This window comes from Onychomys torridus, chromosome 13 (assembly GCF_903995425.1).
Source record: "Onychomys torridus chromosome 13, mOncTor1.1, whole genome shotgun sequence".
NCBI classification, from domain to species: domain Eukaryota; kingdom Metazoa; phylum Chordata; class Mammalia; order Rodentia; family Cricetidae; genus Onychomys; species Onychomys torridus.
The window spans coordinates 26,888,224-26,914,037 of NC_050455.1; the positions used below are offsets into that span (position 1 = coordinate 26,888,224).

The window sequence follows — 25,814 nt, forward strand, 5'->3', positions numbered from 1 at the left end:
AAAGTTAATTTTGTTATACTCTATGTATATTTCTACTCTTGTTTTAGTATTGTGTTTGTGCAGCTCATTTTAAAATGTAATATGTAATTAAGAAATACAGATTAATAGTCATCTATAATAGAAAACTTAAAGTCATGTTAGGTATGTTTTCAAGGTCATACAGAGTTATATTTTGGATAGATATGCAATCTTCAAACACTTCAAAGACCCCACAGAATATGGTATTTAAAAATTTTTAGTAACTTATACTTTTCTTGTCATGAGACAAGTCTAACTCTGGTAGCACCAATCTACTTCTAAAGAGGATGGTGGGCATCAAAACACTCTTTACGGATTTTGCTTTCTTTGTGGTACAAGTTTAGCCTTTAGGGAAAGAAACTTGCCTCAACTCATGACCTTATGCTCACCACACTGGACAAGCAGAACTGCTGAACTTTGACAAGACAGGATAGGACAGTCCTTCAAAATTCCTTTCTTCACAGGAAAGTCTGTCAGATATGTTACACCTGTAGGCCATAGTTGGATGTCCCAACATTACAAAGGAACTTAGGGTGACTGTCCCGGCAGCCTGATGTCCCTGAAATTAGGTAACATTGCACACTTCTGGAGTCTTTGATGGAGTTGAAGACTAAACAGTTATAATTATAGTCTTCCTTGATGATAATAGAAAGTAAATTAGATGCAAAACTTCAGACTCAAAAAGATAGACAATTAAGTATTTTTTCTAATTTTCTAAATGCAAATGGATTGGCTATTGTTACTGTAATTTTTCCTGATAACTGATCTGTTGCATATAATCTTATTTTATTAAGGTTAAAAATTAGATTCAAGGATTTCTTTCTGAAAAGAAAAGAGGGAAATACAAAAATGGTAAGACAAAATGGTAGAGTATTGAATTTACTTTAATCCAAAAAACCTATTAATCTCAAAAAAAATTTTTTTGGTTTTTGAGACAGGGTTTCTCTGTAGCTTTGGAGCCTGTCCCCTACTAGCTCTGTAGACCAGGCTGGCCTTGAGCTCTCAGAGATCCACCTGCCTCTGCTTCCAGAGTGCTGGGATTACAGGCGTGTGCCACCACCACCTGGCAAAATATTTTAAAATTTTTATTATTATAGTTGTGTTTTAATTTTACATACCAGCCATGGGTTTCCCTGTCCTCCCCTCCCTCCCCTGCCCCCACCTTCCCCAGTCCCTCCCCTCCATTCCCATCAAAACTAATATTTTAATTTTTAATTAGACAAAAAAGGGGAAATGTTGTGGAACAATCCTTTTCTGCACTTTGAAGATGTATTATTCTCATTGGTTAACAAAAAGCTGGCAGGCCAATAGCTGGGCAGGAAGTTAGGCAGGAAAGCCAAACTAAGAATGATGAGAAGAAGGAGGTCAGAGTCGGGAAAGACTCCAGCCAGCTACTGAACAAGCTGGATGTGTAAAAACTGAGTCAACAAGCCATGAAACATGAGGCAAGCACAAATAGAAATATGTGTTTATTTAAGTGTAAGAGTTACCTAGTAACAAGCCTGAGCTATCAGCTGAACACTTAAAATTAATGTAAGCCTCTGTGTGATAATTTGGGAAGTGGCTGCCAGGTAGTTGGGAGTTGTTGATGGGACAGAAACTTCCATCTACAAATACCTATTATGAGGAATGTTGCACATGGGGTGGAGAGGAAAATATCTGCATTTCCAAGTCAATTTTATGTGATTGTAAAACTATTATTAAAAATAGACTTCTTTTTTTTTAAAGGAGACTTTCATCTCAATAAAGTCTGTCATAAATCTGGAGTAATTAAGATAACATAGAATTACATGACACATGACACTCAGAGAGAAAACTGGAACACTAAGGCAGGCCTATAACCAACCTGATTCAGGACAGTCACAGCCCCTCAGAAGGGGTGTCTCACCTTTGTAACATAGTGCAAAGATATTTGAAATCAAGAATTCCAACTTAATTTATTCAAAACATATTTTAAGTTAATAACCTTATATATGAAGAGTAAAATTTCAAAATATATACATATATTTATGAATTTGAATTATGGATAAAAAGTACTAAACAAAATTGAAAAGTACTATCAGATCAAACTAAGCACAATTTAGATGTTATTGATCAAACCACAGTATCAAAAAAATGAAGGCATAGACTAGGAAATAATTGAGCATATATATCTAAAAAGGAGATTATATCCAAAAACATACAAGATACATCTTCAGACCAACCAGCAAACAAATAGAAGCCTTAAAACGGAAAAATTCATAAAAGACATGAACAAGCTCCTCAGAAGACTCTATACTGATGGCCAGTCAAGGTGAAGGTGTGCAAAATTTCATAAATGACAGACCAATGCTGATGAAATTTACATATGAAGTCACCACACACTCACTAAAGCTCTAAAAACCGAGAAGACAACACAAATGCCAGCAGGGATATGACTGGAACTCTCAAGCTTCATGGTCTTAATACAGTTACATATGCAAAATGTTTATCTTTCAGAGAAGCAAAGTAACCAAACCATAGCAGGCTTGGAATTTGGTCTATTTTATTTTTATCTAAGCTGAGCCAAATAAAATTATGAAACTTCAATGGATAATGGAATTCTGACTTTTCCCCCATTAAGGATGTATGTTATATTTCAAAGCATATATAAAAAGTGTAAAATTGATTTTTATATGTCCATTCTCTTTAGTTTCCTGAAAAAAATCAAATTATAAGCCTATACAAGTACTCTTATAACAAAACATTAATGCCATCTTCGATTGTTCTAAAATTTATAACTACAACCAAAACTTATTTCAACGAAATAATATTTAGAACGTCCAATTGCTAAACACTGCGTGTATAAATTAAAAGGATACTGAAATATATTAAATTTAAAATTTGGAAGGAAATGGTAAAATGAAATGCAAGAACAAATAAGGACGCTTGGTGGCGCTGCAGGCTAAGAGTGTGAAATATGGGCTCTGCAGACGCCCAGGACGCCATCTCATCAAACTGAGAACCAGAACTTTGGCAGTTGTTTGAAGAAGAAGGTAATAAGGAAGGTTTCTGGGAGAATTTGGGAAGAAGGTGCCTCTCTAATCGGATTTAGTTCAATATTTTGATGAACCCACAGTGGATTATTATCGACTAGAAGAAGCAGCACCCTCCGGACTGCATCTGAACAATGGAGACAGCTCTAGCAAAAACGCCAGAGAAAAGGCAAGTGGTTTTTCTTACTATATTGCTGCTTTTGTGGGAGGCTGATTCTGAGACAATTAGATATTCCATGCCAGAAGAAACGGACAGTGGCTACTTGGTGGCTAACCTGGCAAAAGATCTGGGGCTCAGGGTGGGGGAACTGGCCACCAGAGGGGCGCAAATCCATTCCAAAGGAAACAAAGAGCTCTTGCAGCTGGATGCAGAGACCGGGAATTTGTTCTTAAAGGAAAAACTAGACCGCGAGGTGCTGTGTGGGGTGACAGACCCCTGTGTGCTACACTTCCAGCTCATTCTGGAAAACCCCGTGCAGTTCTTCCAAACTGACCTGCAGATCACAGACATAAATGACCACTCTCCAGAATTCCATCACAGGGAAATGCTCCTAAAAATCCCTGAGAGCGCCCATCCAGGGGCTGTGTTTCCTCTGAACGCAGCTCAGGACTCTGACATAGGGAGCAATGCTGTCCAGAACTACACAGTCAGCCCCAGCCTCCATTTCCATGTGATTACTCAGAGTCGTGCTGATGGCAGGAAATACCCAGAGCTGGTGCTGGACAGAGCCCTGGACAGGGAGGAGCAGCCTGAGCTCACTTTAACCCTCACTGCTGTGGATGGCGGGTCTCCGCCCAAATCTGGGTCTACTACAGTTCGCATTGAAGTCGTGGACATCAATGATAACGCCCCCCAGTTTGTGCAGTCGCTCTATGAGGTTCAGGTCCCTGAGAACAGCCCCCTCCATGCCTTAGTTGTCACAGTCTTTGCCAGGGATTTAGATGAGGGACCTTACGGGAATGTAGCCTACTCTCTGTTTCAAGGTGATGCAGCTTCTCAACCATTTGTAATAGACGAAATCACGGGAGAAATTCGTCTGAGTGATGAGCTGGATTTTGAGGTAAATAGCCATTATAACATAGAAATCGCAGCCACGGATGGAGGAGGCCTTTTGGGGAAATGCACTGTGGCTGTACAGGTGTTGGATGTGAATGACAACGCCCCAGAACTGACTATCAGAAAGCTCACAATTCCTATCCCAGAAAACTCCCCAGAGACTGTAGTTGCTGTTTTCAGTGTTTCTGATTCAGATTCTGGAGACAATGGAAGGATGGTGTGTTCTATTCCGGACCATCTCCCGTTTCTCTTAAAACCCACTTTCAAGAACTATTACACTTTAATGACAGAGGGCCCACTTGACAGAGAGAGCAGAGCTGAGTACAACATCACCATCACAGTCACTGACAAGGGCACACCCACGCTCACAACCCAGCACACCATAACAATGCAGGTGTCTGACGTCAACGACAATGCTCCCACCTTCACCCAAACCTCCTACACCCTGTTTGTCCAGGAGAACAACAGCCCCGCCCTGCACATAGGCACCATCAGCGCCACAGACTCAGACTCAGGCTCCAATGCCCACATCACATACTCGCTGCTGCCCACCCAAGACCCGCAGCTGGCCCTCGACTCGCTCATATCCATCAACGCCGACAATGGACAACTGTTCGCGCTCAGGGCGCTGGACTATGAGGCCCTGCAGACCTTCGAGTTCCATGTGGGCGCCACAGACCAAGGCTCTCCTGCACTCAGCAGCCAGGCGCTGGTGCGAGTGCTGGTGCTGGACGCCAACGACAATGCCCCCTTCGTGCTCTACCCGCTGCAGAACGCCTCTGCACCCTGCACAGAGCTGCTGCCCAGGGCGGCAGAGCCTGGATACCTGGTCACCAAGGTGGTGGCAGTGGACCGCGACTCTGGACAGAATGCCTGGCTGTCCTTCCAGCTGCTCAAGGCCACGGAGCCCGGGCTGTTCAGCGTGTGGGCTCACAATGGCGAGGTGCGCACCTCCAGGCTGCTGAGTGAGCGCGATGCTCCCAAGCACAGGCTGCTGCTGCTGGTCAAGGACAATGGCGATCCTCCAAGGTCTGCCAGTGTCACTCTGCATGTGCTGCTGGTGGATGGCTTCTCTCAGCCCTACCTGCCTCTGCCAGAGGTGGCGCGAGATCCCGCCCAGGATGATGATGTGCTCACACTGTACCTGGTCATTGCCTTGGCTTCTGTGTCTTCCATCTTCCTCTTGTCTGTGCTGCTGTTCGTGGGGGTGAGGTTGTGCAGGAGGGCCAGGGCGACCTCTCTGAGTGGCTTCTCTTTGCCTGAGGGACACTTTCCTGACCACCTGATAGATGTCAGTGGCACTGGGACTGTCCAGAGCTACCAGTATGAGGTGTGTCTGAGAGGAGGTACTGGAACAAATGAGTTCAAGTTTGTTAAACCTTTGTTTCCCAACGTTGAGACCCAGGCTGGTGCTGAAAGTGAAAACGCTGTTGTGCGCAATAGCTTTGGATTCTATTAGAGCGATTATTTTGTAGTGATTTTTACCTCATTTAACGTTAACTAACCCTGATGTAGAGTGCAGTGAATCATCTTGAGATATATGTTTAATTTATCTCTTGCTTTGGATTTGTTTATTCAAATTTCATTATAGAAAGTTTGAATCTACTTCGTGTTTGTTTATATTTCTATGCTTTACCAATGCATCCAATGCATGCTGAGTTGTTTTTTTTTTTAATCTATTTTTGCTGGTTCTTAGAACTTGTTTTTCTGTACCAAATTGGAACTTCTTTCATTGTTAGTGACGCCTTATTTTGTCTGGTTATTTGAGGTAGGGTCTTTGTAGCCTTAGCTGATCTGGAATGGCTGAGTACAGATTGACTGAAAATTTGTGGCGATCCATCTGCTTCTGTTGCCTAAAGTGCTGGGATTATGAACATGCACCAACAGGCTTAGCGGTGGTGAAGTTTGCCTTGATAAAGATCAAATACTAGTTGCGTTTTCCAAGTATTGTTGCAGTCTTCTTTACTGTCTTCTTGAAAATTCAAACTGCTTTACAGTATTCTCTTTAGGTCATTGTTGATGAAATAAATAATGTTGCAAACCTTCTCTAAGAAAACATGGTACAATGGAACACTCTTCTATGGACAGTTGTTCTTTTGTCCAGTCTTGATCCCTGTGGTTAAAAAAAAAAAATTAACCCTTAATGTTCAGTTAAATATATTTTCACAAGGTAAGAACACATCCTGCCATCAGTGCCGGGTGAAAATAAAGCATCACTAACATCCCAAGTGCCACATAAACGATGCTTTACCACCACTATTGGCCCATGTATAGCAAATACGCTGACTTCCAATTCTGTAATCTTGCCACTTTGGAGTTTATGTAAATTCCTTGTAGGGTACCAGCTGCTTTGTGTTACATTTCTTTCTCTCTATATTGTGTTTATAAAATGTGTGCATAACACTGCTTTAATGTTATTTCATTATTATTATTGACATAAATTATTCTGGTTGAGAATTCCACAATCTATTACTAAATTATTCATTTGTCAGTATAAGATTTGGTTGTTTTAAATAATATTATGAATACTCTTACATACATACTTTGACTAGATGTATATTTGCATTTGTGATGGAAATCCACTTCTTGGGGCTATAACTAAACTTTCAGTAGATATTTCCAACTGGGTTTCCAAATTGGTTGAACCAACTTACACTACAAATAGCAATATTTTCATTTACAACTTTGTCTACATTCTTTCCAAAACCTGTTCTCATTGGCAACCACTGGTGTGTGTGTGTGTGTGTGTGTGTGTGTGTGTGTGTGTGTGTGTTCAATGCAGGCATGTTTGGACCAATACATTTGTGGAGGTCAGAAAACAACTTTGGGATAGTCTTCCACCCTATTTCAGACATAGTTACTTTTCATCTGCACACACCAGCCTAGCTGGTCCCAGAGCTTCAAGGGATTCTCTTGTGTCTTCCTCCCATCTCCCTAAAGGAGAACTTGGAAATATAGATGTTTCTGACATGAGTGTCTAGTCCTTATGTGAGTTCTGGGGACTTGAACCAAAGTCTTCATGTTTGTGCAAGCAGGTGTTTTTACACCATCACAGCATCTCCCAAGCTCAAAAGTACTTTAACCCTTTTTAAAAATGTTAACCAACTTGTTTATTACTAAGAAATGTTTTTAACTATTATCAGCTGAATTGTTAGCACCCTCAAAGTTTATATATTTAAGCCCTGGTACCTACTACCATGAAAGCTGGTGCTATTACATAGGTCTTTTTCTTTTCTTTTTGAGGGGTGATCTCACCACATAGTCCTGGAAGACGTGAAACTCATTCTGTAGACCAGGCTGGCCTTGAACTCACAGAGATCCACCTGTCTCTGCCTCCCAAGTGTTGGGTTTAAAGTTGTGTGCCACCACACCAAGCACAGATAAAGCATCTAATGAGATTATTTTATTACTATGTGTGCTTAGGCTAGACCCTTAATAACAAGGGATCTGGTGTCCTTAAGAAAAGTTTAGAGAGGGAGAGAGGAAGAGAAGGGAAGAGGGAAGAAGAAAGAGAGACACACAGATGGCAATCAAGTGAAGAAACCAGAGGAAGAAGTAATCTGTGAGGAAAAGACAGAAACCTCACAATAAAATTATCCCTGCCAATGCTTTCGTCTTAAGCTTCCAGATGTTAGAAGGGTGAACAGTTTCACTTAATATGATTTCTCAATTTTGTGTTGTCAGCCTTAGTTCACTGAATATTTCTTAATCTCTAGGTGATCTGTCATGATTGCTAATGATGTACGCTAAGAAGCACACTTAAAATGATCTCAAGTTCCCAATCTTTACTTATAACTCTATCACTACATTGAACACTTATTTAATTAAACCAAAAGCTTCCTTTAGTGTTTCATTAATAATAGTTTAATTTTTAATGGATTTAATGAATGGCATTTTTATTATTTTTTAACATCTATTTCATTCTAAAGCTTGCCAACACCCCACAATTGTTAAGATGGTCAAGGTTTGTGAATTTCAATTTCTGTAAATATTACCTTAAGAAATGGGCCATAATTGAGTCAGTTTGGAGCTTGGAGCTTGGAGCTCAGAGCTCAGGGAATCCTACAGAAGAGAAGGAGGAAATATTGTAGGAGTCAGAGGGGGTGAAGGGGAACATGGCCCACTGTATCAACTAAGTAGGGCTCATATGGGCTCTCAGAGTCTGAAGCAGCAAGCATAGGGCCTGCATGGGTCTGCTCCAGGTCCTCTGTATATGTTATGGCTGTTGTGTTGATATTCTGTGGGACTCCTAAAAGTATGGAGGGGTGCCTCTGACTCTTTCATCTGCTCTTGGGACCCTTGCTCTCTTAATAGAGTGCTTTGTCCAGCCAAGTCAAATATGAGAGCTTTTGCCTTGACTGGTTGTATCCTGTTTTGTCCTGTTTGGTTTGTCTCTTGGAGACCTTTTATTTTCTGAAGGGAAGTTGGAGGGTGGATCTGTGGATGAGGGGATGTGGGGGAAGCTGGGAGGAGTGGGGGGAGGTGAAACTGTGTTCAGGATATGTTATATGAAAGCAAAACCTATTTCCAATAAAAGAAAAGGGACCATAGAAAATCAAATATTTGTTGGCAATAGAGTAGAAGGAAAATCATAAAGAAAACAAGATAATGTTGCAAATCTGAGTAATGTCTATGTAGAAATTTATATCATTTCATCTTTTATGTTAGACATTTCTCATGACAAAAGTGTTTAATAGCTCCTTGGGAAAACAGGTTTTTGGAAGTAAATTCAACTTGACTCTATTCAAAATAAAAAGCAGGCAAGCAAAGATGTATTCTACTGTGAGGATCTAATATAATGTACTATAAAATGTAATTTCTGTAAAAAAAAAAAAGGGGGGAGTCACTTGACATGCTCAACTGATGTCTTTAGGGGGTAATATCAAGATATTACCATGTAAGTACCAATGCTTTTAAAGGAACTTTCTTTGTCTAGATTGAATTCAACACACACTATAATGCTGATAAAAATTTGTTTTGAAATCAAGAATATTTTATAAGCCATATTTGAAGACACCTGATGCTACTGTAGCCACAGAGGATGAATAAAGGACTTTGGGAGATATGTATGCCATTTAACTGGAATCAGAACTCAGAATCCCCAATTGTTAGCAGATCTCCCACTGCTCTGACAAAATGTGAAAGAAAACAAGGAAGAAATGAAGGGTTTATTTTGACCCAGGGTTTCAGTCCACCATGGAAGGAAGAACGCCCATCAAGGTGGCCAGAACCTGGAGTAGAGACACGGCTTACCTGGTGGTCTTTCTCCTTTTTCTTCTCCAATTCTGACTTCAGACTATGGGATTTCCCACTGCAGGAGACTAGCTTTACCAATCTTGGTACTCCTCAGGCCAATCCAACCAACAACAATGACTAAGTAACCGTGACACCATTCAGAAGGAATGTTTAGAAATGATCTAGAAATGATCAAACTCATCCACAATCTTTATGACTCTTGGTTTTACTCCATTAGTTCCATTTGTTATTCACATGCTCAAGAAATGTCCATACTCAGAAATGGTTTTTCAAATAAACCTCAGAGGGTGGCGATATTGATATTCTCATTCTCTTCAGTCCATTGGATGGACATATGTGATTTCTACCTATATGATGACTTCAACCATCAGATTTTAATTTGATTTATTTTGCTTAGAAATATTTTAAATATATTCTAACTTCCCATCTTCTATTGTCATGGATTTTATGTGAAGTTAAGTATTCTTAGCCTTAATAGAATTTATCTTTAAGTAAATACAAACTCAATCAGAAATTAATTATATTCAGCATATCTTATGCTCTTGTATGTGTACTCACTCACATTTTAAATTATATTTAAAGACACTTTCCAATTTATCTGATCAGTAAAGGACAAGGCAATCACAGAATATAACCGTGATATTCAGTCACTGAATTCCATGGTGTATTTAAATGTGACCCCTTTCACATTGTCTGCATCTGTTTGATGTTTTTTGAGACACAGTCTTTCTTGCCTCAAACTTGCTATCCTTCTGTCCCAGACCCCCAAGTTCTAGGATTACAGTTGTACACCACTGGGTATCCTTGAATGTCATCTTCTGTATCATGCCATTTCTAATAACTTTGGTCTTTGGTCAACCAACATGAGGACATTTTGTCCAATGAAAGGTTATAATAAAACACTTGGATTTCTCAAAATTATGACTAATTCTATTCACCTAGAAATAAAATTAAATCTTAAAGTTCTTATGACATATATCAGTTGCTCCTAATTCCTATTTTAAATTATTTTTTGTTTAATTATTGTAATCACATGTACCTTTTGGACACAGTTTCCCCCACAATAGCCTTATGAGTACCATTACTGTGCTCATGTAGCCTTGTAGCAAAGTCTGTTGTTCATGGCATTTATGAGTCATGTATTTTAGAGAACTTAATGTCTAATTCGACATTTATGTTTCTGACCAACTTTCACATTTTAATAATTTGTTGATGTGTTTACTGGGACAATAAAACAGTGTACCTCTTAAACTCACGAATTTATAGCTCTCATCAGAGATCAGTTGCACTGATAAAAAATCATAGTGGATTGTGAGCAGTTTGAATGGCCAGAAGAGTGATTCTTAGATGTTCCTACACATGAAAGACTAAAGTATGGGCTCCCCTTAGATCAGCAGACAGTCTGACTCAAGATCTAGAGTGAGCTTGAAAACCAACTTAAAAACAAAACACAAGTATGCACACACAATCAAGACCCCTAAGAAACCCTTTACACAGTCAGTTTGAGAAACATTGACTCCACTTAAAAATCTTTATAATGCCCAGATTTGGATACAAGTCTTTATTATGATCAGTCTTTATAATGTTCAGTGTTTATCTGAAAATAGCTCATGAAGTTATTGATTTGAACGCATGGTGGCGGTGTAGGCTAAGAGAATGAGTAAGAAGTCTTTAGGGTCCTTGGACTCCCTGTTTCGCCTAGAAACTGGAGCAAAATACGGAACCGTTTGCTGCTGAAGCTGAGATAAAAGCCTCCGGAGAAGAGGAACCACAGGGAACTTGTAAGATCAAATCGAAAAATTCCACAGCAAAGACTTTCCGGAAGGCCAAAGTTACCTCTGTGATTAAGAGCTGAAAGGGATTTTTCCCTCCTGGTACCAGACCTAACAGTAGAGATGCCACGAACAAAGGAGCAGGGCAAGGCAAGGCAAGTGATGATTTTAATTACATTGATGCTTTCATGGGAGGTGGGTTCAGCGTCAATTCAGTATGCCATGCTGGAGGAGACAGAAAGAGGCACCTTTGTGGCCAATCTGACTAAGGACTTGGGACTAAGGGTGGGAGAATTGGCTGCTCGGGGCGCTAGAGTGGTTTGCAAGGGGAACAGACAGTATTTGCAGCTTGACCCACAGACCCAGGATTTGGTGCTAAATGAAAAACTGGACCGGGAAGAGCTGTGCAGCTCCACGGAGCCTTGTATGCTGTCTTTCCAGGTGTTACTAAAAAATCCTTTGCAGTTTTATCAGGCTGCCCTGAGAGTTATAGATATAAATGACCATGCCCCAGAGTTTCCTGCTAGAGAGGTGCTCCTTAAAATATCAGAAATAACTGCACCGGGAAAGATATTCCCTTTGAAAATGGCGCAGGACTTAGACACTGGCAGCCACAGCATTCAGAGCTACACTGTCAGCGACAACCATCACTTCCACGTCCTCACTCGCAACCGCAGCGATGGCAAGAAGTTCCCCGAGCTAGTGCTGGACAAGGCATTGGACCGCGAGGAGCAGGCTCAGCTCAGACTAACGCTTACTGCAGTGGATGGCGGGTCTCCGCCCAGGTCAGGAACCACTGAGATTCAAATACTTGTCTTAGATATAAATGACAACACGCCGGAATTTGCTCAGGAGCTCTATGAGATCCAAGTCCCAGAGAACAACCCCATAGGCACACTGCTTATAACCCTCTCAGCAAGAGATTTCGATACAGGATCCTTTGGAGAGGTTTCCTATGCACTGTTGCAAGATGATGATGTTAACGAGCCTTTTGTAATAAACACAAAGACAGGGGAGATTCGACTGAGAGGCACGTTGGATTTTGAAGCATTTCAGTCCTACCATGTGGGTGTTGAGGCCATAGATGGTGGTGGGCTAACAGGAAAGTGTTCTTTAGTCGTGCAAGTATTGGATGTGAATGATAATGCCCCGGAAGTGATCCTATCCTCACTCAACAGCCCCATCCCTGAAAATTTGCCAGGCATCATAGTGGCAGTATTCAGCGTTTCAGATGCAGACTCGGAAAATAACCAGGAGGTTACATGTTCCATGGATGACAATCTTCCATTTCTCCTAAGACCGTCCATGCAGAATTTCTATACTTTGGAAACAGATGGGGCACTGGACAGAGAGAGCAGAGCTGAGTACAACATCACCATCACAGTCACCGACATGGGCACACCCAGGCTCACAACCCAGCACACCATAACAGTGCAGGTGTCTGATGTCAACGACAATGCCCCCGCCTTCACCCAAACCTCCTACACCCTGTTTGTCCAGGAGAACAACAGCCCCGCCCTGCACATAGGCACCATCAGCGCCACAGACTCAGACTCAGGCTCCAATGCCCACATCACATACTCGCTGCTGCCCACACACGACCCGCAGCTGGCCCTCAACTCGCTCATCTCCATCAATGCCGACAATGGACAACTGTTCGCGCTCAGGGCGCTGGACTATGAGGCCCTGCAGACCTTCGAGTTCCATGTGGGCGCCACAGACCAAGGCTCTCCTGCACTCAGCAGCCAGGCGCTGGTGCAAGTGCTGGTGCTGGACGCCAACGACAATGCCCCCTTCGTGCTCTACCCGCTGCAGAACGCCTCTGCACCCTGCACAGAGCTGCTGCCCATGGCGGCAGAGCCAGGATACCTGGTCACCAAGGTGGTGGCAGTGGACCGCGACTCTGGACAGAACGCCTGGCTGTCCTTCCAGCTGCTCAAGGCCACGGAGCCCGGGCTGTTCAGCGTGTGGGCTCACAATGGCGAGGTGCGCACCTCCAGGCTGCTGAGTGAGCGCGAGGCTCCCAAGCACAGGCTGCTGCTGCTGGTCAAGGACAATGGCGATCCTCCAAGGTCTGCCAGTGTCACTCTGCATGTGCTGCTGGTGGATGGCTTCTCTCAGCCCTACCTGCCTCTGCCAGAGGTGGCGCGAGATCCCGCCCAGGATGATGATGTGCTCACACTGTACCTGGTCATTGCCTTGGCTTCTGTGTCTTCCATCTTCCTCTTGTCTGTGCTGCTGTTCGTGGGGGTGAGGCTGTGCAGGAGAGCCAGGGCAGCTTCTCTGGGTGGCTGCTCTGTGCCTGAGGGACACATTCCTGGCCACCTGGTGGACGTCAGCAGGGCAGGGACCCTGTCTCAGAGCTACCAGTATGAGGTGTGTCTGAAGGGAGACTCTGGGACAGGTGAGTTCAAATTTCTAAAGGCAATTAATCCCCACTTCCCTCCTTTGGAATCTGAGAGGAAAACTGAGGAAACTCCTACCCTTCGGAATAGCTTTCTATTAATCTAAATACCGTGGTGTAGTAGTAAATTCTGTCTAGGCTTAGAAATACCTTTTAACCTGAATCTGCATGCTATTGATGTATGTTGGGTGAGGCTTTTGTTATTACTTTTTATAATAGTTCCTGGAACTGGAATCCAGTGTCTTATGTGTGTTAGGCAAACTCAACCACAGAACTAAATTGTCAACCTTTCTATTTATTTATTTTTTTCTACTCTTGAGACATGGTCTCACTTTGTAGCCTGTGGTGGTCTGAATCTTGCTATGTAGAAGTGGCTGGCCTGAAACTCAGAGAGACCCACTTGCCTCTGTCACCTTAGTGCTATGATGATTAGAGACCTTCGTCATCATGCCTGGATTTGCCTGTCCTGTTGCTCTTATTCTTGATATACCCCCCCTTTTTTTAAGATGGGGGTTTCTCTCTGTAGCCCTGACTGTCCTGGAACTCACTGTGTAACCAGGGTGGCCTCAAAACTCAGAGATCCTCCTGTCTCTGCCTCCCAAGTCCTGGGTTTAAAGGCGTGCACCACCACTGCCCAGCCAAGATTGTACTTTTAAAAAGTCAGTTTCTGGAGATTCCACTAGTTTCTCTACTGTGCTGCATAGTTGTTTTTAAGTTAGTGGCACTAACCTGTGTTTGACTACCTAAGGGAAAAATACTCTTTAGTAAAATTTGAAGTCAAATAATCTTTCAAACATATGATCATGTAAAGCCTTTGAGATTGCATTTCAAACAAGTGATTAATTTCCCTATTAGTATGTAGGAATACTTTAAATGTGAAAATTTGATATTTCTGAATTTTGCAAATTTAGTCTCATTTTGGGGTAGCTTGTTAATCATATGCACCTCTAAATATAAAAGTAAGGAAATCTAAGTGCTAAGACACATACCTTTTTATGCATAATTATGTTTCAGTATATCTTAATAGTTAATGTATTCTTGAATATAGTTTTTTCTAAACTATCAATAGTTTGTGAGCATTGTGTAAGAGCAGTATGATCTTTTAGCATCAAGGTATTTACAAATGCTGAATAAATATTTGCTGAACTGTCCAGCAGTCCTTTTTCTGAAAAAAAAAAAGAAACATTGTCTACAAAGAAATACTAACATTCTCTCTCAACAATCTACCTTTGCCAATGAGTAACATTTTATTTTAACTATAATTACATGAAATTTAAAACAGCAATGCCTACTGAGATTATCTTCTTTCCTTCAATACAGAAAATTATCTTTCTGAACACTCTGCGTTCTGTTGTTAAGCATAAAATTCAGGACAGCACATTTTATCTTGGTTTTTTTCTAACAGCTTGAGAATTCAAAGTTATTTTGTTAAATCCAGGTTATAGTTTCTAAATTCCACCTTTCTCAAGTATCCATACTTTCTCCTCTAACGTTCTATAAACATCATTCATTAACTACAAAGCCATTTATATTCTTAGCCTTATTTTGTAGGTTATAGTTTATGAAAAACGTTCTTTTCAAATTTCTGTCAAAGGAAGGCAAATTACAGTAAGGTGGTGGGTGAATATTTTACTTGTAACCTTAATCAAAGTGAACCATAATGGGCAAAGGAAGCATTTGCTCTTTGAGATTCTGGAATGCATGCTCTGTTCTTCAAATAGTATCCTTTTTCTTGGGGAAGGGAGGATTTGCTTCTTTCTCTCCGACCACACAACTCTGGTTGGAACTAGAGTGCTTTTCAATTACACAGCTTCCACAGGCCAAAGGTCCTCTACCCAAGGCAGACAGATCAAAATCCTTCCCCAGAAAGTATCATTTTTACTCTGTTGACTTCTATATCTTCTTTGTGTTTATAGAAAAGGTAGTTGAACTCTGAGCCAGAACTGACTACTTACAAAACAAGTGATCATCACCATTATATTTTATTGGTCATCACATATAGCACATTTGTGAAGGAAAGCTCCTAAGACTGTGTGCCACACAGAGAGAAACAATCAAACAAAATACACATTTTAGTTTTCCTTCTCGAGTTATAGACACATTGCCGTTTGGAAGTTAGAAACTGGATTTTTTTTACAAATAATGTTTTTATTTTAAAACAGAAAAATTATTCATTTTATAATAGAATGAAAACTCCTTCAAGAGGAAGTTATTCTGTGTTTCCTCCATGGTGCTATGGTCAGAAACTAAATGAATACCTGTGCAGACAAACACTTCTTAAATGCAGAGATTTCTGTACTGAGTTTGTACCTTTACGGGGAAGATACATACTTCTGTCACACAGATTAGCTGTCTCAAGGATGCCAAATGAGACTTAGGGGGAAAGGAGCGAGAAAGGGGAGAATAGAACACTTTGACCCTTCCCTGGGCATTTTAGCCCTTACAGAGCACTTAGAAACAAAAATTATCTGAAGTTGTAAAGCAGAACGCTTGGTGGCGCTGCAGGCTAAGAAAACGAAAACCCGCAGAATTCACGCCTGTAAAAGCGGAGCCATTTCTTGCAGCTGAGAAAGGAAGCTGTTTAAATTTCTGCCGATAGATCCTTTCAGAGAGGCAGATACACCGTGTCCAGCAATGCTAAAAAGAAAAGAAGCTCAAAATTATTGAGCTAAGATTCCTGAGCTGCTCACAAAGCAGTTCTTGTGTGATTAACTGCTGCGTCTTTTGGACCTGAGGAACGATGGAGACACCACTCCACAGGGCACTACAGAAAAGGCAAGTGACCGCCATTGTCTTTCTGTTACTATTGTGGGAGGCAGGCAGTGCGACCATTAAGTATTCGGTTCTAGAGGAAACAGACAGGGGCTCTTTGGTGGGCAACCTTGCAAAAGATCTGGGATTGGGCTTGAGGGATCTGGTCATCAGGGGCGCCCAGATTCTTAACAAAGGTAACAAACAGCTCTTGCAGCTGGAACAGAAGAGTGGAAATTTGGTCCTGAAAGAAAAATTGGATCGGGAGGAGTTGTGTGGGAGCACGGACCCATGCACCCTCCATTTCCAGCTGTTACTAAAAAGCCCAGTGCAATTTATTCAGGGGGAAATACAGCTCCAAGATGTAAATGATCATGCCCCAGAATTCATGGAAGATGAAATTCTCCTTAAAATCCCTGAAAGCAGCCATCCAGGGGCCAAGTTTCCATTGAAAATAGCTCAAGATTTGGACGTCGGTAGCAACACGGTTCAGAACTATACAGTCAGCAAGAACTCCCATTTCCACCTTCTCACCCGCAATCACAGCGATGGCAGGAAATACCCGGAGCTGGTGCTGGCCAGAGTGCTGGACCGGGAGGAGCAGGCAGAGGTGAGATTAACACTCACAGCTCTGGACGGGGGGTCACCTCCCAAGACTGGGACTACCCAGGTTCTCATCGTGGTGCTGGACATAAATGACAATGCCCCTGAATTTGCCCAGGGGCTCTATGAGGTGCAGGTTCCAGAGAACAGCCCCATCGGCTCACTTGTCATCACCGTATCCGCAAGAGATTTAGATGCTGGGACCCACGGGGAGCTGTCCTATTCACTTTTTCAATCCTCAAATGAAGTCCTTCGGGCTTTTGAAATAAATACAGACACCGGAGAAATTAGAATACGAAGACTATTGGACTTTGAGGAAATTCAGTCTTACCGCATGGAGATCGAGGCCTCTGATGGCGGAGGTCTTTCAGGAAAATGCACAGTAGTAATAGGCGTGACGGATGTAAATGACAATGCCCCTGAACTCACCTTGTCCTTACTGATCGATGACATTCCAGAAAACTCTCCTGAAACTGTAGTCGCGATCTTTGAAATTTCAGATCCAGACTCTGGAGACAACGGGAAAATGTTTTGTTCCATTCAAGACCATCTTCCCTTTCTCTTGAAACCTACTGAAGAAAATTTCTACACTCTGGTAACGGATGGCGCACTGGACAGAGAGAGCAGAGCTGGATACAACATCACCATCACAGTCACTGACATGGGCACACCCAGGCTCACAACCCAGCACACCATAACAGTGCAGGTGTCTGATGTCAACGACAACGCCCCCACCTTCACACAAACCTCCTACACCCTGTTTGTCCAAGAGAACAACAGTCCCGCCCTGCACATAGGCACCATCAGCGCCACAGACTCAGACTCAGGCTCCAATGCCCACATCACCTACTCTCTGCTGCCCACCCATGATCTGCAGCTGGCCCTCGACTCGCTCATCTCCATCAACGCCGACAACGGGCAGCTGTTCGCACTCAGGGCGCTGGACTATGAGGCCCTGCAGACCTTCAAGTTCCATGTGGGCGCCACAGACCAAGGCTCTCCTGCACTCAGCAGCCAGGCGCTGGTGCAAGTGCTGGTGCTGGACGCCAACGACAATGCCCCCTTCGTGCTCTACCCGCTGCAGAACACCTCTGCACCCTGCACAGAGCTGCTGCCCAGGGCGGCAGAGCCAGGATACCTGGTCACCAAGGTGGTGGCAGTGGACCGCGACTCTGGACAGAACGCCTGGCTGTCCTTCCAGCTGCTCAAGGCCACGGAGCCCGGGCTGTTCAGCGTGTGGGCACACAATGGCGAGGTGCGCACCTCCAGGCTGCTGAGTGAGCGCGAGGCTCCCAAGCACAGGCTGCTGCTGCTGGTCAAGGACAATGGAGATCCTCCAAGGTCTGCCAGTGTCACTCTGCATGTGCTGCTGGTGGATGGCTTCTCTCAGCCCTACCTGCCTCTGCCAGAGGTGGCGCGCGACCCCGCACACGACAATGATGATTTGCTCACTCTGTACCTGGTCATTGCCTTGGCTTCTGTGTCTTCCATCTTCCTCTTGTCTGTGCTGCTGTTCGTGGGGGTGAGGCTGTGCAGGAGGGCCAGGGCGGCCTCTCTGGGTGGCTGCTCTGTGCCTGAGGGACACTTTCCTGGCCATTTGGTTGATGTCAGTGGCACAGGGACCCTGTCCCAGAGCTACCAGTATGAGGTGTGTCTGACTGGAGGTACCGGGACAAATGAGTTCAAGTTTCTTAGACCAGTTCTTCCCAACTTCTTGAATGACGAGGTTTATAGGAACAGCGAGGAAAATTCCAATTTTAGGGATCATTTGGCGTTTAACTAGAAATCGTACTTTGACCTTGTGTAATTAATTACTGCAGTCTTCACCGATGCATATCTAATTTTCCAACTTTTTGCTCATTGTAAAGAGCAAATTAGCATGTTACTAATAGTCACATATATAGCTGTTTCTAATTGTCCAGTGCTGCTTGCATTTTTAGTTAGCCATCTTACTGCACTCAAGGGTACAAAGTAGCTGCAAAAATGTTCTTTCTGGGTGGTATTATTTTCATCACAATTTTTTAAATGTCACAGATGTTTTCAGGTCCCTGGTAGTTGAGCCTGTGTATTGATTTCTTATCATCAAAGGAGTCATGTTTCAAAGTTATGCTTATCCTTAGGGTGAATTTAACGCTATTGTAAATAATGGCTTTCAGTTTTAAAAATAATTTTCAATTACGTGAACATTTTTGTGATTTTTTGTGATTTTTGTGATTTTTCTAAATCCTATGAGTCTCTTTCCTGGTCTCAAGAGCCCTATTTTCTTTCTGCAAATGGACCATTGGTTAATCAGGCTTATGTTTTTAAACTGAGAATTTCTTTCAAAACAGATAAAATTTAATTGAACTATCTTTTGACATTCTGAAAAACTCGGTCCGTTATATTAAAAACTGATTATTGGTACACTTGTGACCAGTTTTCCATGAATGGTTGGTGTATAGATATTTATTCTCATCCTTTTAACATGATGTATACTCTACATAATTAATTCATACACTGTAAGCACCAAGAAGACGCACTAGTATGCTTTCACCAGAAAACTTTCATTAAGTCAACATTGTTCTAAAATATATCTACTGAGGCCTGAGGTGTAGCTCAATGAAAGAACGTGTGCTTAGCATGCATGGTGCCCTAAATCCAATGCCCACCATCAAGGAGAGAAAAATAAGTCATTAAATTCTTCATATGAATGTAAATGAGGCTGAAACTAACAAATGAGAATAGTTCTCTAAAGTGAGTTACAATAAACTTATAACACCTGATTAAAACTATCAGGGGCTGAAAAGATCACTCCATGCTTAAAAGCAAATATTCTTTTGAGGATTCCACTTCAGTTCCCGCACATGTCCGAGGGCTCCCAATAGACGTTAATCCCAGCTACAGGGAGACCCAGTGCCCTCTTCTGGTGCCCATGCATACCCACACACAAAGAACTAATATCAATTAAGTATTTTATATATATATTTGGTTTTTCGAGGCAGGGTTTCTCTGTATAGTTTTGAGCCTTTCCTGGAACTCACTTGGTAGCCCAGGCTGGCCTTGAACTCACAGAGATCTGCCTGGCTCTGTCTCCCAAGTGCTGGGATTAAAGGCATTCGTCACCACCTCCCGGCGATATTATAATTTAAACATCTGGTGAAATTCGGTAGCTTAGCCATTTGGTCTTTGGCTTTCCTTTTTATAGCTCAGAAATTTTAGAAGCATTAGAATGGTTGGCCCTAAAAGCCTGGAAATGACATCATCTGAAGTGAAGGTGCCTATCTTAACATATTTACTTTTCCCCACTAGTCTTGATTAAAGCACATCCTGGATCCTTGGATGACTACTGTGAGAACCCATATGGAGTTGTGTAGGACTGTAATAGGAGAACCTACTATAATAAGCCTTTGAAATTTGAAAGTTACTAATTTGATACTGAAATATAATCTAAAGATAGCCCCCTTCTACGGAAAGCTAAATCCCTCAAGCTCCCTTCCCAACTTGCAAGCAGTTCCACCCAAGAGGATTTCCTATCTCCTTGCAAATTTTTACACTTATGTCTTAGGGAGGGGCACTGGGAATCTTGCAGTTTCCTGAGCAAGTCTTCAAACTTTTGTGGCCTTCCTGAATCTCATAAGTCAAATATTTCAAATTGGAGGGAACAGCTAGATAAGAGTACCAGTCAATAGATAAACAAGGTGTGTGTGTGTGTGTGTGTGTGTGTGTGTGTGTGTGTGTGTGTATCAGTATTATTGATCTGCAAAGAAGAATGAAATGGCATTGCTTATAGAAAAGTAGAATTGGAGATCATCACTGTAGGTAAAATAAGCCAAAGTAAAATAGACAAGTATCCCATGCTTTCTCACCTATGCAGAATCTGGGCGTGTTGGTTTTTTTTTAAGACATGTAAGTATAACGGGGAGATTATTCATTACTTTTCCCATTGTCGTGACAAGATAACCACCAAAAGCAAATTAAGGAAGCAAGGGTTCATTTGGCCGAGAGTACAGTCCACCGTGGGGCAGTCAGACATGACATCACAGTCACAGAGCCAAGAGAGACATGAATGCTTCTTCTCAGCTTTCTCCTTTTCATTCAGTCTGGGACCACAGCCCACTGAATAGTGCCACCCTCGTGTAGGATGGGCCTTCCTACCTCAATTACCTCAATCTAGAAACTCCACCACAGGGCTGGAGAGATGGCTCAGGAAGTTAAGAGCACCAACACCTCTTCCAGAGGTCCTGAGTTCAATTCCCAGCACCCACATGGTGGCTCACAACCATCTGCAATGAGATCTTGAGCCCTCTTCTGTATACATAATGAATAAACAAATATTTTTTAAAAATACATTTTAAAAAAGAAACTCCAACACAGACAGTCCCAGAAATTTTTCTCAGAATGCTGATCCAGTCAAGTTTAGGATCAAGATTAAGCATCACAGGAAGTATTTGGGAAGAGAAAGAAAACAAAGAAAAGACAAGGAGAAAGAAGAGATAATAATGCTGGACTGGATACAGATGAAAACACCATAATAAAACCTATGATATCATACAGTTCACATATGCTGAACACATAAAAATAACCAATAGTGAAGATCAAATGTAATATTTAAGGAACTAAAGGACAGCAAAAATTGAGACTTGAATGTCTTAGAAACCAAGAGTTACTGAGATTAAAGAGTCAAAGTAATTAAAAATATAAATGCATAAAGTAACTACCCACAATGAAAACTACAGAGAATATGACCACTGAAAATCTGAAAAGTCAAAGATATTTTGTGTTCTATGTATAATTTGTAGATTGGACATGTATCTTTAAATTGGTGTTTTTTGCAAATGTATGAACAAAAGCATAGACATTTTTAAAATTCAGCCCTATAAAGATGGAGAGAATAGAAGAGAATAATGACAATAGAGGAAAAATTATATAGATTTATATAATTTTTATATATAGTATTTATACTTATATATACATCTAATCCTGTTTATACCATAGAAATTTTAGAAGCATTAGAATGGTTGGCCCTAAAAGCCTGGAAATGACATCATCTGAAGTGAAGGTGCCTATCTTAACATATTTACTTTCCCCACTAGTCTTGATTAAAGCACATCCTGAGTCCTTGGATGACTACTGTGAGAACTCATATGGAATTGTGTAGGTCATGTAATAGGAGAACCTACTATAATAAGCCTTTGGAATTTGAAGGAGTTATGTGATACTGATTTGATACTGAAATATAATATAAATATAGCCCCCTTCTATTGCAGCCTGTTGAGACCAGCCCCAGGCTGCACACAGGGCTCAAAGAGAAAACTGCAGCGTAGCAAAACTTGGGACTTTTATCTGAGGGCTTTTTAGGGAAAGAATGAGCTCACATGCATTCATCATGATGGCTTCTCTATTTTTCTCATGTTGGCTCCCAATCTCTTTGTTCTTCACAGCTGTATACATCCAACAGAATATTTGTGTTGAATATAAGAGTTACATTTTAAGACCACATTTGATTTTTAAGTGAATGATAAAAGACAGAGTCCTCCCAGCAACACACATGCAACAGAAAGAACAAGTCATTTATTGCCTTAATTCTATTAATATGAGCTCATTCGGCACTCTCCAAGGCACAGTGACACTAAAAGCATTTTAAATCTTAAAATAGATTTTTCTGTCCTGTGTGTACCTTTAGACCATAAAAAGGAAACTTAGTTGGCTGAACTTCAAGTCTTCAAGTTACATGTCTGTATCATAAAACTAAGATTAGGAATTTGTGCAGAGAGTTAATCACTGGCCTATGTTATCAGCCAGACTTAGTAAGAAAGACTGGCATAGTAATTAGGTTGCTTTGTACCTATAACCTCGGTTCAACAAATCAGACAGCTGGATATGTGATTGTGACTGGATTGCTTTTCCTGGAAGTGTTTATCTTAAAACCCATTAGCAAGGCACCTGGTCTAATCTGAAGTTACTTTGAAGCTTTAAATCAGCTAATGTTATACAGCTGTCTTGATAGCTGGGGAGATTCAACTCTTTTCTTATGTCAGCCTGAGCTATGATATAAAACAGGCCCTAAGTGTCTCACAGTTCTCCTGGAACAATAGTCCTAGCTATGAGACATATATTTATTCATCAAAATTATACAGCTAAGGAGGAGTCATCATTTAGACAGTCTACACACATAAATGCCTATTAAATTGATGTTCTCATGAGATGAACACACTGCAATACAGGTAGTGGGGGACTCTCCACACCATATATATCATAACAGCTACTCGAGGTAGAACAGAAGCAAATGATATTTCGTAGTGTGTAGTCTCATGGACTTGCCTAAAATGAAATTGATTTGTCAGAGATTTTCCTCTTGGTGGACTGATACCTGAACCTCAATTGCCACCTGCTGCACCTCTGATATGGCTATCAACATCCATCAATGAAAATCTCCACTCCTCTAGTCCTACCCAATCCTTTACCTGTTTCACTTTATATTTTTTTTTCCTTTTGGGTAAAAAAAAAAAAAAACCAGGGAAAACGTGAGGCATGGTGGCTCAAGCCTCTCATTCAAGCAGGTCAGAGATGGATGCGGAAGAAGGCTTGGCTACATACAAAGTTAGCTTGACCTCTATCACAAAACTCTATCTTCAACAAAAGAAACAAGTTAAAAACAATAATGAGTTAGAAAATATAGACCATTGATGAATGAAAAATACATATGAAGAAAAGAGAAGAGGGATGGACAGAAAAGAAAGAGAAAAGGAAAGTGAATAGGAAAAGACCACACACACACACACACACATTTGAGTGCTTCTGGCTCACCTTAGGATGATTTAAGTGAGCACTATCAACCTGCTCAGAGCTACCACCCTGCTCTTCAGTCTTTAAAGTTGAATTAAGACAAATGCTTGCACTGAGGATGTGGCTCAGTGGTAGCTACCATGGAGGAAGCCAGGGGCTCAATCCATAGCACTGAAAAAAGACTAAGGAAATTTTCAAATAGAAAAATTAAAAAATGCAAAATTACTCTTGGAAAAAGTAGAGCATTTTCTAAGAGAAAAATCTGAGAGAGAAACAAACTGTATTTTTATTATCAGGGGGAAAAATTAATTGGATCTAACCAATAAGAATGAAAGAGCTCTTGGGAAATACGAACACAATAATGAGGATCTCAGTAGAAGGCATTAACAATAAAGTTAAAAAGCTCCCTCAAAAAGCCAGGTGTGGTGGCACATACCTTTAGTCCCAGTACTTCAGAGGTAGAAGATGGTGGATCTCTGGGATTCAAGTTCAGCCTGGTCTACAGAAAGAGATCTAAGCAAGCCAGTGCTAAAACGACCTTCCCCACCCTCCCCCCAAAAAGAAAGAAAACAAAAAATACACCTCAATAAATACTGAAAAATGCCTTTAATTGGCAATAAGATAAATAAAATATGGAAATGAGAGGATCATACCAGAGGACAACTGAATTAAAAGAAATCTGCTACCCAAGCAGTGGTGGCACATGCCTTTAACTCCAGCACTCAGGAGGCAGAGGCAGGCGGATCTCTGTGAGTTCGAGGCCAGCCTGATCTATAGAGCGAGATTCCAGCTAGGCACAAAGCTACACAGAGAAACCCTCTCTCAAAAAATCGCAAAAAAATAAATAAATGAAAGAACTTGGCAAAGAAGAGAGGAGGAAGGAATCAATGAAATTACTGAAACTTTGAAGAATATGAATGAAACCGATTTCCTGGGTTAAATGACCCATCAATTATCTCATACAATGGGTAGAATGTAAATTCAAACACAGGAATGCATGATTATTCATTTCTAAGTGGTTGGGATAATGAAAATTCTACCACAATAGTAAAATATGTATAACATATGTTGATAATAAGAAAATGATGAGGTTCAGATTTCATAGTGACTACATTGGTTCAAGCAGCTCATTGACAAAACTTAATTCTGAGGGAAAATTGTTTTCAATCTAAAAAGTTATAGTTGCAGTTCCAATCAAGTTTGGGGGTAGAATAAAGATGTTTTAATACAATTAAGATCACTTTAATACAATTAAGATCACAACAAGGGTAGCCAGGCATGGTGGCACATGTCTTTAATCCCAGCACCCAGGAGGCAGAAACAGAAGGTTCTCTGTGAGTTCAAGGCCAGCCTATGCTAAACAGTGAGACCTTGTCTCAAAACAGACAACAACAAAAAAAAAAATAGCAACCAAGAGGCTGGATAGATGGCTGAGTCGGTAAAATGCCCACTGGACAAACATGAAGACTTGAGCGAAAAGCCCCAGACCCTACCAAATCACTAATTGATAAGCATCTCAGTGGTGGACTCTGTCTCAAAACAATTAGGGGAAGTGGCCGAGAAGATTGGCTTAGTTGTTAAGAGCACTTACTGCTCTTGCAGAGGATGCATGTTTACCTCACAGCATCCACATGGTGACTCAGAATCACTTGTAACTACAATTCCAGGGGATCTGTCTTACTCTTATGACCTACCATCACAGACTCATGCATATACATACACTCAGGCATGTGTATATACACATAAAATAAATAAATCTTTTAAAATTAAGGTGGACACAAGAAAACAGCCCACAGAATCAACTAACCAAGGTTCATAAGGGCTCACAGAGACTGAGCCAACAATCGTGGACCCTCTATGGGTCAGAACTACATAAATCCTCTGCATCTATGTTATGGTTGTGTAGATTGGTGTTCTTGTGGGAATATTAACTATTAACAGTGGGAGTGGGGCCGTCTCTGACTCTTTTGCCTCCTTTTAGGACCCTTTTCCTCCTACTAGGTTGCCTCATCCAGACTTAAAATGAGGGAATGTGCCTAATCTTCTTATGACTTGATATGCCGTGTTTGGTTGATACTCCTGGGATGACTGCCCTTTTCTGAGGAGAAAGAGAAGGAGTGGATCTTGGGGAGAAGGGAGGATGGTAGGATGGGAGGATGAGCTGGGAGGAGAAG

General features: G+C 41.5%; 2 protein-coding genes across 3 annotated transcripts in view; both read left to right on the plus strand.

Annotated features, from left to right (window-relative positions):
- Nucleotides 1–2,661: 2,661 nt before the first annotated feature.
- LOC118594483 (protocadherin-3-like) lies at nt 2,662–7,406 on the plus strand. Its single transcript, XM_036204384.1, has one exon. The coding sequence runs from the start codon at nt 3,167–3,169 to the stop codon at nt 5,546–5,548; it is 2,382 nt and encodes a 793-aa protein (XP_036060277.1). The 5' UTR covers nt 2,662–3,166; the 3' UTR covers nt 5,549–7,406.
- A 1,166-nt stretch (nt 7,407–8,572) lies between these two features.
- The window catches only part of LOC118594673 (protocadherin beta-14-like), a 30,459-nt gene continuing 13,217 nt past the window's right edge, over nt 8,573–25,814 (plus strand). Inside the window, exon 1 of one of the 2 annotated variants that reach the window (XM_036204764.1) lies at nt 8,573–11,902. In XM_036204764.1, the coding sequence (XP_036060657.1) occupies nt 11,241–11,902 (662 nt within the window). In that variant the 5' untranslated portion in view covers nt 8,573–11,240. Of the gene's footprint in view, nt 11,903–15,710; nt 18,338–25,814 lie in introns of those variants that run through there. The other variant, XM_036204763.1, reaches the window with a different exon arrangement.